The 10,841-nt window shown below is 36.1% G+C and overlaps 1 protein-coding gene across 1 annotated transcript in view; it reads left to right on the top strand.

Annotated features, from left to right (window-relative positions):
• Positions 1 to 10,841, top strand: part of NALCN (sodium leak channel, non selective) — a 332,353-nt gene that overhangs the window by 13,276 nt on the left and 308,236 nt on the right. Inside the window, exons 2-3 of the mRNA XM_012644439.1 lie at positions 4,107 to 4,253; positions 7,287 to 7,469. Of these exons, the coding sequence (XP_012499893.1) occupies positions 4,146 to 4,253; positions 7,287 to 7,469 (291 nt within the window). The 5' untranslated portion in view covers positions 4,107 to 4,145. The remainder of the gene's footprint in view (positions 1 to 4,106; positions 4,254 to 7,286; positions 7,470 to 10,841) is intronic.

Here is a 10,841-nt window from a genome sequence, read left to right as displayed (position 1 = left end):
ATCAGTGACTTCTGCCTTTTGGGGGGCTTTTTAGAATAAAATAGATACTGTGAGTCATTACCAAGGTGGTATGTTTCTCTTGGTTACACTTTTATTCCCAAATATTAAATCTTTTATTTATAACAGGCAAATCACACACATAGACAGAAATTCTTCAGTAGTTAAGTTACTTAGGGTATTGGGAAGGACTGATGTGGGATTGGCAGTGGACAACAAAGAGGACACAGCTAGAATAATGGACTTGAAGTAGTTGAGAAAGGTTGAAGGATGGTGAATTATGGGATGTTTGGCCAATTTGAGGGCAGCATGTGATATGAGTGAGAAAGGAAGTGCAAGTAAAAATCAGTGGGACTCAGTGTCCTTGGAACATAAGGTTAAATAAGCCAGACGTTTTGTAAACTTCAAGAATGCCTTTGTGTCTACTGCTGTATACCCAGCACATATCACAGTGCTTGATACCACAGTGGATGCATAATACTTGCTGTGTGAATGAATGAATGGTTGAGTGAACAAGAAACAAGAAGATAAGTTGAGGTTTTCTGGGTTATAGGAGAGACCTATGGTGTTTGGGAAGCTGACTTTTTTATGCAAGGGAGGGAACATTTTTAAAGGCAGCCCAGACCCAAGGTCCCATGGTCTAGAAAGGGGTCTAGTAGTGGGAATAAAGTGAAAAAGGCCATTGTATGTATTTGGAATGAAGAAACAAGGAAAGAAGTCACTACTGAAAATGTTTGTAAAGAGAACCTGTGTGGTCCTTCCAGGTGCATGTGGGGGATCAGAAAGGCTCAGGGCAGTGGGAGCTGAAGCATGAGAGGAAAGAGGGAAGCAGAAGGATGCTGGACCGATACCATTCTGTCGTGCTGAATCTCCAGTGATGATGTTGGTGTGGTCCCCTGTGTCTGAGGGGGAAGCAGCGCCAATACATGACTCCAAAATAGCTGGACACCAACAGATCATGGTGGAAACTGTAAAAACAGATGATCTTTTAAGGGGTCAAGTTTAGAGGATAGCAAAAAGGATATGCTGTAAAATATCATTTGGAAGATAGAAGATTCAAAAGACTTTAATACTGGACCCAAGAGAGTTGCAAAGGGAAGAAATGACCCACAGTGCTGCAAACACCTGACAGTTAAAGAAAACTGAATATTTTAATTTCAACGTGGTGAAGAGAGCTGGAAGGAAGTAGGGAAAGTGTATGCCAATAGAAGTAAAACTGCTATCACAGAATACGAAAACTGGATCTTAGCTATTTAAAAGAGCCATGAATCATAGTGTTTTCTGCCTGAGTTGCTATATACTGTTTCTTTCTGTTTGTTTGTTTGTTTAAACAGCTATTTCTGTAGAGGCTATAAGCTGTTTCTGAGTAAAATATTTATCAATGGACACATTGCAACTATTCAGCCTCTCTTCTGATATTGAACTATTTAAATACCAACTACTTGTAATAAGTGTGAAAAAGCTTTTAAAAGCCATGCTTTTCAAACTTTGTGCACTGCCTTATGAAGGACATTTAGGTAAACAGAAAAAAAATATTGACTTATAAAAGCATAATACTGATAAGGCTAAGATACACAGAAGCAATTTCCTACCAACATAATAAGCTCACCTGGGATACTTAAATATCCCTGCTGGTCTCTATCAGGGGAATAACAGGTCTTCTGTGCTCAGTTATATTGATTCGACATGCATGAGGGTGTAAAACAACATTTCTGTTTGTAAAGGAAAATTATTACAATCAACTGCCCCAAATTAATTTTGGGTTCCTCATGTGTTTGTAACTTAAATTTATTTTACTACTTAAATGCTTTATATGATATTTGATATCATTAAATCAGTCAAACTTTCAATGATTCGGGAGCTACCTGTTGAGATTTCACGTATGTGTGGATTAACCAGGTTTCTTTAGAGCTTGGATCATTTCATGGATGATTTGATTTGGTGACACCTGGCAGCAGGTAAAGTGAGAGGAAAAGTGAGTGATAGCTGATGTCATTTAGTTATAGTTGCATTGTTTTGGTGGGTCAAATGCAGCTAAAGTGGAGATTTAAACAAAATTCTGGATGTGTACTCCTCTTCATAAACAAATCAATAACCAAAAACCAGTTTTGCTTTAGGAGGCATATTGATAATAAAAGTTGCATGGAATTCATGTGTCCATCAGCCTCCATTGGCTCAGTGAAAAAGGGATTGTGGAGAGGTGTATAAAATTTCTGGTATAATCTTTGAACTACGTCGTGAAGTCACTCTTTTACTTCCTCCCTTGTGTTTTGTCATCTCGAAGGATTTCTAAAAAATTTTGCACCCAGTCTCTGAATACATAGGAGACTGTCACTGAAGAAGCATCAGAAATTAAGGCCACCAGACATTCTTTCCCACCATAGTAAATCAGAGAACAAGCATAATTTGAATATTCTGCATATATTTACATAGGATGTCAAGAGTCCCTAACTCCAATTATGTAAAATAAAATTAATTAGTGAAGTCTGTTGCAAAGCCCATATTCAAAGACAATATTCAGAGCAATAAGAGCCTGGAAATACCTAGCACATCTTAAAGCCAATTAGCTTGATTTTTTCTGGGAATAGGAGGGTGAGGCACAGGTACCTACCCAGGCAGATCAACGAGCACATAGTGAAAGAGGTAGACACTCAGACACAAGGGATCAGACTCAGCTGCTTTGCCCTGAGCTTCCGTGTTTTATTCTCTTTTCCAGTAAAAACTGCAATTGCACACACACACTGCGAACACATTTGTGTTCTTTTTGTGCTCTGGTGAGGACTAAGTGGTACCTGTCGGCCTCAGTTAGGTTTCTTTCTCTAGCTCCATGGAGCACCAGATAGGAGACCTGTGAACCTGCCTGGTGTTAAAACTACAGTACTACATTTTCCTGCCTTGGCATTTCTGACTCGGCACAGCTGCGTGCTGCCAGACGCGCTCTTTTTCTCTGTTACTTGACTTTAGAAATTCTCCTCTTAGTCTTCAGCATCAGCATGGCCAACTCTAAACACCTTAGGCTTTGTAGACAGACAAATTTCAGGTTCATTGGAAGGGCTTGGTTAAGTTACCACCTACCTGGAGGCTGGAATTTCTCAAGCATGTGCAAAAAGAAGTTTTCTTTGTTAGGCCTATTGTAAGGATTAAATAAAGTATCATTTCACAGTGGCCCAAATGTAGTAGACATCCAAAAACCATTAGAGCCTCTCCTTCCTTTATGACTCAAACCAGGTGTTAATCAAATGAGAAGTCTCATGGTGGATTCAAGGGTACCACCTGCCTTTATAACATCTCTTCTCACATTATATTCCACTTATTCACAATTCGTGTCCTGAGGGGCCGACATGTGTTAGGATCCCCTTCAAATGGCTGCTGAGTTGTAGAAGGTGGTAGCAGTGGCCACAGGGAGGTGACACATATAGCAAGATGTGGATGACTCAGAGTTGTGGAAATTTAACTGGCAAGCAGGCATCTCATTTCCCTCTTCAATGTAATTTGATGAAGGATTTACTTCAGAGTGGCCAGAAGAATTTAGATAATCACTGCACACATTAAAAAAAATGTCCATATAGAGAAAGTTCTGTCTCCAATCTCTCTGGCCTTCATCCTCTCTGAAAAGGACAAAATTAGAAGATCAGCTTGGGCACCATTGGACATAAAGATGTCTGCGAATGTCATATTGAATTAACACAGGGGAAAACCCCAGGGAAGATCTGCATATTTCGTCTGGATTAGTCAGCAATGCTCTGGCACAGACCACTGTAAGTGGAGACAGCTCTAGGTATTTAGACATACATCTAAAAGATTTTCCTAACAATGTGAGTACCCTAAGAGGCAGAGCTATTTTGCCCCAGCTATTCTGCAGCAGTAGTCTCTAAAATGCTTATGAAGCACATAAGATAATCTATTGGGTTGTGAGAAAAAAGCCCAAGCTTTTATTAATATTAATTTTATCCCATACTTTTAAAATTTCTATTCGGATGTGTTCATTATATGCATCAGAGTAGAACACATGAATGCTTTACAAATGCATAAATAAACACGGGGGAATGAATTTTTTTGATGAGGGTTACAATGCTTTAGGTGACAAACGTAACTTTTTCTTTTCCCAGACTGTGGTTTTGCAGTTGCTCACCAAAGCTAACTTCAGCATGCTCAAAAGGAAGCAGAGTTCCAGGGTGGAAGCCCAGCCAGTTACTGACTTTGGTCCTGATGAATCTCTGTCAGACAACGCTGACATACTCTGGATTAACAAGCCAGTAAGTCTCTTTTTTGAAGTATGGAGAAGCACATGCTATTATAAGGGAAATTTGATTTGCAAATTCAAAAATCATGTACCTTTGGCTTTGAAATATCTCTTTGAGCCACAGGAGGATATGGATGAGTCTCAGAGTCTGGAAGTTGTGAACAATCAAATGAAATAATGAGGTGCTGCTGTGAATTACTCGCATAGGAAGATTTGCTGAGTGGGCCAGCTCCCTCCCCTCCCCACCGTTCACGCCACTCAGCCTGGAGATAATACCACTTCTCAGGCTGATCTAAAGCTGGAGTCCAGGATGAGCAACCTATTCCTAACAAACTTCCTTTACTTATAGTTTTCAGCAGGTATAAATCTGCGAGACAATAAGCACACTTTTGAAATTAAAGGTCTCCTTCTGATTTGCAAGTTTTGAGTAAAAGTAAAGGTTAATGAGATAATGGATAGTGTCTCTGAAGAACTTTGTCACCTTCTCTGCCTAATTTAAGTTGTTGACTTGAGGGGAAGATCTGCTATATCAGGTATCACTGAATGCTAGACACCATAGCAACCAGAACCAAGCAGGCCCAGCATGTGTGTTCTTCAGTCTTGGAATCTCAGCCCTACAAAACAAAGTAGGGTCCACTTCATTGTTAAACTTGTAGTCGATGACGAAGTAACAAAATGAAATGACCTGTTACCTCTTCATGCTTGTCTTTCCCCTAACCGTGGTGCAGGTGACCTGCAGGGCTCCCTCCTGTCCCTCCTTGTATTTCTGTCTCTTACTGCCCTCCAAACCTCTTTCCCAGCCTGCTAACATTTCTTTCTGTTTTTGCTCATATTGCCCCTCTGCTTTCCAATTATTGAAACATCCCCATTACCTTCATTGCTAATTAAAATGTGCTAGTATTAATATTACATCCATAGCTCTTTTTATGCAGGCTCTAACTTGTCCAGCCACTGCCCATTTGCTGGGTCTGTGCACTGTCTGCTTGAGCCTTAGTGGCAGCTCCCTGCTCCTCCAGGCTCTCTGGCTTGTTCACCTAGGTTTCTTTTGCTCATAATGTTCCCTGGTTCAGGAGGCCCTTTCCAGATCCTCTGATGAGTCTAATCCTCCTCCTCCACCAGGGCTGGCTGAGTGTCACCCTGTCCCCATCCCCCTCTGAAAGGTCCCTCACTTCCACTACTGACAGTGTAAGTCAGTATTCTGTCTTCTCTTTCTGCTTAGACTATTTTATATGTGTATGTAAACATAACTTTATATTGTATATAGTGTAACTTTATACTGTAAATATGCATTATATATTGTGTGTATATATATAAAATACATATATTATACATATGTAGCATATATATGTCTTTTATTTATTGGACTGCAAAATAGTTATGAGTCAGAATTGTGTTGCTTCCAGTTTTGTGTTCTCAGAGCCCAGCATTTAGTAGGTCTTCATTCATGTTAGAGAATTGCATGGAACAGAAAATAAAGCACTCACTAACTTTTTCTTGGTGTCTACCCTGTACAGTGCTTTCTGAGAACTTAGGAAGAAAGTAGTATTATAGATGCAGCCTTGTAGGCACTAACTAAAAAATTATTAATGCTTAATTAAAATTCTTTCTTCAAATTTAAAACAGATTTGTTGTGGTAGAATCCATCTTTTGAAGCTCTTTTGTGTAATTAGATCCTTTATGTTGGAAGTCCAGATGGGGCTAAATTCACACACTGATGTTTATTGAAATGCTTCCAAATTGCATGAAAAGTACATCAACCCTTAAAATAAATTGAATCATCAATGACTTATATGGTATGGAATTAGCAGTATTATGTCTTCATGCAAATATTATAGCTGTCAAATAAATATTATAACCCACTCATCAGTGTACAAGTGTCTGAATCTCCTCAAAGTTTCAACAGTCTTTTCTGTCTTTCATCTTGAGTGCCTGCTAGTCTGTGTAGCTGCAGAATCCATCTATTAATACTACAAAACTAAAATTTTTTTTAGGGAGAGTATAATGTTAAAGAATTAACATGACTGTATATATATCCAAGATAGTCAATAAATAATATATTTAAATTATGTTTAAGAATGGTGGACTAATTACTTAAATAGTAATATTAATTGTGTGGATTTAGCATGTATATGCAATTATTAATATGTATTTCTTATCCTACATATTAGTTTTCATAATAAAATATTGAATGTGAGTGATTGTATGTCCTGTACATATACACATGTAAACACACACACTTAGCTTTTTATATCTTTCTTCTTTATTTTGGGGTTAAAGAAAATCTTCAGACAGCAGATGTGCTGCTAGGATTGCTCAGAAACTTATTTTTTGGAATTTGAAAGAAATGTCTGGACTGAATTTGTACAAAACATGTTCTCCAAAATAAAGAGTCCATTCATTGTTTTCCTAAAACATAGGATGAGGCCAGATTTTTAAAATATTTTTGTACAAGGAGATTACATGTAAGATACAAATAGAAAACCGTATATATGGGATGTGTTATGTATCAGTTCATTTAAAAAGCATTTGTGATCTCCTATGATACGCCAATTGTGCTAGATATAGAAAAGTTATAGTAAATAGAATATGGCCCCAAATACTAGGTGTTCATAGTAGAAAAAAGGATAAAAGTAATAGCACGTCAAGTTTCTATATGGCTAAATTACTAAGAAGTATTTTAATTGAACCAAAATCTTCCTATGTTTGGCCTGATACCCAGGAAACAATCGGGGGCTTGAGGTAGCATGAGAGGTTCAGTCTAGGCTTTGCCTCTTATTGATGCGTGACCACAGACATGCCACTTGACATTTCTGAGTCTTAGCACGTTCATATGGCAAACAAGCTGCTTTGAGAATTAAACAATATAAAAACATGTGAAAATATTTAGCATGTTATATGCATTTAGGTGGTATCCCCTTCTTCATCACTTTCGTACTAGTGAAATATTTTAATCTTAGTATTATGTTTTCCACATAATGTATTTTATGAGACAAGTTAAAGATATCAGCTGACAGTGTCATGTAATAACTTTGGACCATTATTGCAGTGGGTTCACTCTTTGCTGCGCATCTGTGCCATCATCAGCGTCATCTCTGTTTGTATGAACACGCCGATGACCTTCGAGCACTATCCTCCTCTTCAGTATGTGACGTTTACTTTGGATACTTTACTGATGTTTCTCTACACGGCAGAGATGATAGCCAAAATGCACATCCGAGGTATTGTCAAGGTGAGCATTTCCAAGTCCTTTAAGCTAAACCAAAATGCATTGAAAACCTTGATCAGTTTAATAATACTTTCATGTTAATTTTGGTAAAACAAAACATGCTTTTATTAAATTCATCTTGAAGTTTTTTTAAAGGCATAACTTCAGACATTGGTAGAAATATGTTGCATGAGAATATTTAAAAAGTTAAATAAAGTTTATGAGGCACAAAGCCCTGGAATATCTGGGAAGGCACTAGATGGTCTGACTGCCAACTTCGTGAAGTCCTGAATAGGGTTTATCATGCCACCCAGGGCTGAGCCCGTGACCTGACACAGTGACGAGCTCAGAGGAGGCACTCTAATATTTATTGATTATAGAGTGCAGCATAAATGTTACATGATAAAGTGAGACCATGATAATATTCAGCAGGATGTCGTTAACCTGTGGTGTTTTGAAGACATAAAAGGATAAAAAGAAAGGGCCTGAGATGGAAAGAAATTCTGGGATTGTAAGGAAGAGAATGTGTAGCATGAAATTGTCACCATTGGAAAACAAAAATTAAAAAAATGTAAATGAAAAGAAAGAAAAAGAAAAGAAAGTAAATTTCTGTCATATTTCTTCCTTCTGTAGCACTAACCTTTACAGAGGTTAAAAACATGGAGATGATGCTGTCCCTAGAGAATTTTAAATTGTGCTGTTTAAGGAGACAGTGGTGAAAAATGAAACGGCAGTGTGGAATTTAGGGTTTGATAAATGACAGATTTGACTCAGATCTTGACTCTTTTATTTACTGGTTGTATCAGCATCTCAAGTGAGATAATTTTGGTGGGAAAGTGTTTCATTCTGTACAAGGATTTTGAGAATCTAATGAGAAAATGCATAATACCTAGTTATTGGTCATTATTATTCACTTCCCTTGTATACATGTGTCATTGTGTGCTATCCTTAAAAGAGAGTGATCACAGTCAATGTATTACTGTGTTCATTTTTAAATTTTTATTATGGACTTTTGTAAATATACCCCAAAGTAGATTATTGTTGTAATGAATCCCTATAACTCAACATCAACAATTATCAATATTTGGCCAATTCTGTTTCATTTTAAAGCAAATCTGAGAAAACAAGTGATTTCAGAAATAATTCCTTATGTATCGTTGATAGAATTTTCTTTTTTTTTTTGCACAACCACTGTGCCATTATCATATGTAGCAAAATTAAAAATAATTCCTTAATGTAGGCTAATACCTAACCTATGTTCATGTTTTCCCAATTGTCACAGATGTCTTTTTTTTTTTTATAGTTGATTTCTTCAAATCAGGACTCAAACAAAGTTTACATAGTATATTTGATTATTGTATTTAAGTCTCCTTTAAGTCCCTTTAAGTTCATGAAGTCTCAGCTTCTCGCACCATACAAAAAATCTTTCCATGTCATTGATCTACTGGGAGACGTGTCTTTTGTGGCGTATTTTACATTCTTGATGTGGCTGATTGCTTCCAGCTGGTACCATTTAATAGTTTCTATATACTTCCTGGTCCCTGAACTGTTTTGGATCTTGACCAGCAATGTATACAGGTGCCTCTTTCCTCACATGGTCACACAAAATACGTCAGATTTCTGGATGTTTGCCAATCTGCTGGGAGGGAAATGGTAACTCAGTGTTGCTTTAATTTGCATTTCTATCCATCTAAGAGCCATTTTTAATTTATTATTTTTTCATTCAAATTTTGGCCACTCTGTGTGCATTAGCCCTTTGTGGTGTAAGTTGTAATTATTTTCCCCAGTTTGCCATTGTTTTAGGCTTTGTTTGTGGTTATTTGTACTATGCACAATTCTTCCTATCCCAAATCATGGGCCGTCTTTCCGTTCTAGGAAGTCTGCATTTGTGTCTTATAGGAATGTTTTATGGTTTTCTTTATATGGATTTTGCAGATTTTTTGGTTATATTTATGCTTTGTACTTCATTTTGTCATTTTGTTATCCATATGAAGTGTTATATTCTATTATTTATTCTAACTTATTATTGTACTTTTAAATGAAGGCCATTGATTTCTCTATATTAATATTATATACTGTTACTTTACTAAATTTACTAAATTCTTGTATTATTTATAGTAGTTTTTCCACTAATTCTTTTGATGTTTCCATATCATTATATCATATGCAAATAGGACAGATTTGTCTCTTTTTCTAATTCTTATGCCCTTATTGCTTTTATTTATTTAGTTGGATTGGCTAATACTGCCAATAAAATTTTAAAAAGTATTAGAGAAAGTGAACATCTTTCTCTTGTTCCTAATTTATCTAGAATACCTCTAGTGTTTCCTCATTAAATAATTTAAAAAATTTAGGTTTGAAGTATGTACTTTTCATCAGGTTAAATGAATAAACATTAATTCCAATTTTTGAGAGTTGTATTGTGACCAGATTTTGAGTTTTGTTGAATGATTTTTTTTCCTTAGGTCTTACAATAGAATAGATTTTTAAATATTGAACCATCCTTACATTCCTGAAAAAAATACATTTTTCTTGTTTTAATATGCTATTTGAGTGTTATTTGTTATTATTTTCCTTGTTTTAAATTTTGTCTAATCTTTATCAGGTTTTGACATTAGAATTTGCATTGAGGTGTGTGTGGGTGGGTGAGTGTGCATGTTTGCATGCATGATCTGAAATGGACTGAGTACTTTTAGGATTTTTTAACTTTAAAAGATTGGTATAAATGCCCCTGTGAAATCATCTGCTCCTGATACTTTTCTGGTGGGGCTCCCTTTGCAATACTTGCCATTTCTTCTGTGGACATTGTCTGTTTTATAATTGCTTGGTCTTATTAGGGTCTTTTTAATGAAGTGTATTTTCTTAAGTTATCCACTACTTAGTTTAATTTGTTAACATAAGGTTAGTTCCAAATAATTTTTAATTCCTCTGTTTGATTAGTATTTCCTCCTAATGTTGCATTTTTTTTTGTTATATTGATGAGAATTTTTTTTCTTTTTTGGTTAGAATGGCTAGTATTGTTTTTTGTTTGTTTTGTTTTATTTTGTTTTAGGTTGGCCAACTGGTTTATTTATTTTGTTGATATTTTGAAAAAGAACCAGCTTAATTAATTAATTAACTCATTAATTTTTACTTTTATGTTTATTAATTTCTTTCTTTGCTTTATTAGGTTTGCTTTGTTGGTCTAGTTCTAGTTTTTTTAATATGCTTGTCTCACGTTTTCATTTCTTGAGATTCTTGAGTGTGTCACTTTATTGCCTTGTGGTGTAGAATGTTGCTCCTGAGAATAGGCCTTTTTCCTTCTAAGTGATTTGATATTTTCTTCTGAATACTGAGTCTTTCCCTTTGTTGTTAAAGTCAGTAGTTCCATGAAAATACAGATTTTTGTTCTTTTAT

The sequence above is a fragment of the Propithecus coquereli genome, unplaced genomic scaffold (genome assembly GCF_000956105.1).
Source record: "Propithecus coquereli isolate 6110/MARCELLA unplaced genomic scaffold, Pcoq_1.0 Scaffold212, whole genome shotgun sequence".
NCBI classification, from domain to species: domain Eukaryota; kingdom Metazoa; phylum Chordata; class Mammalia; order Primates; family Indriidae; genus Propithecus; species Propithecus coquereli.
This window is presented reverse-complemented; position numbering and strand designations above follow the sequence as displayed.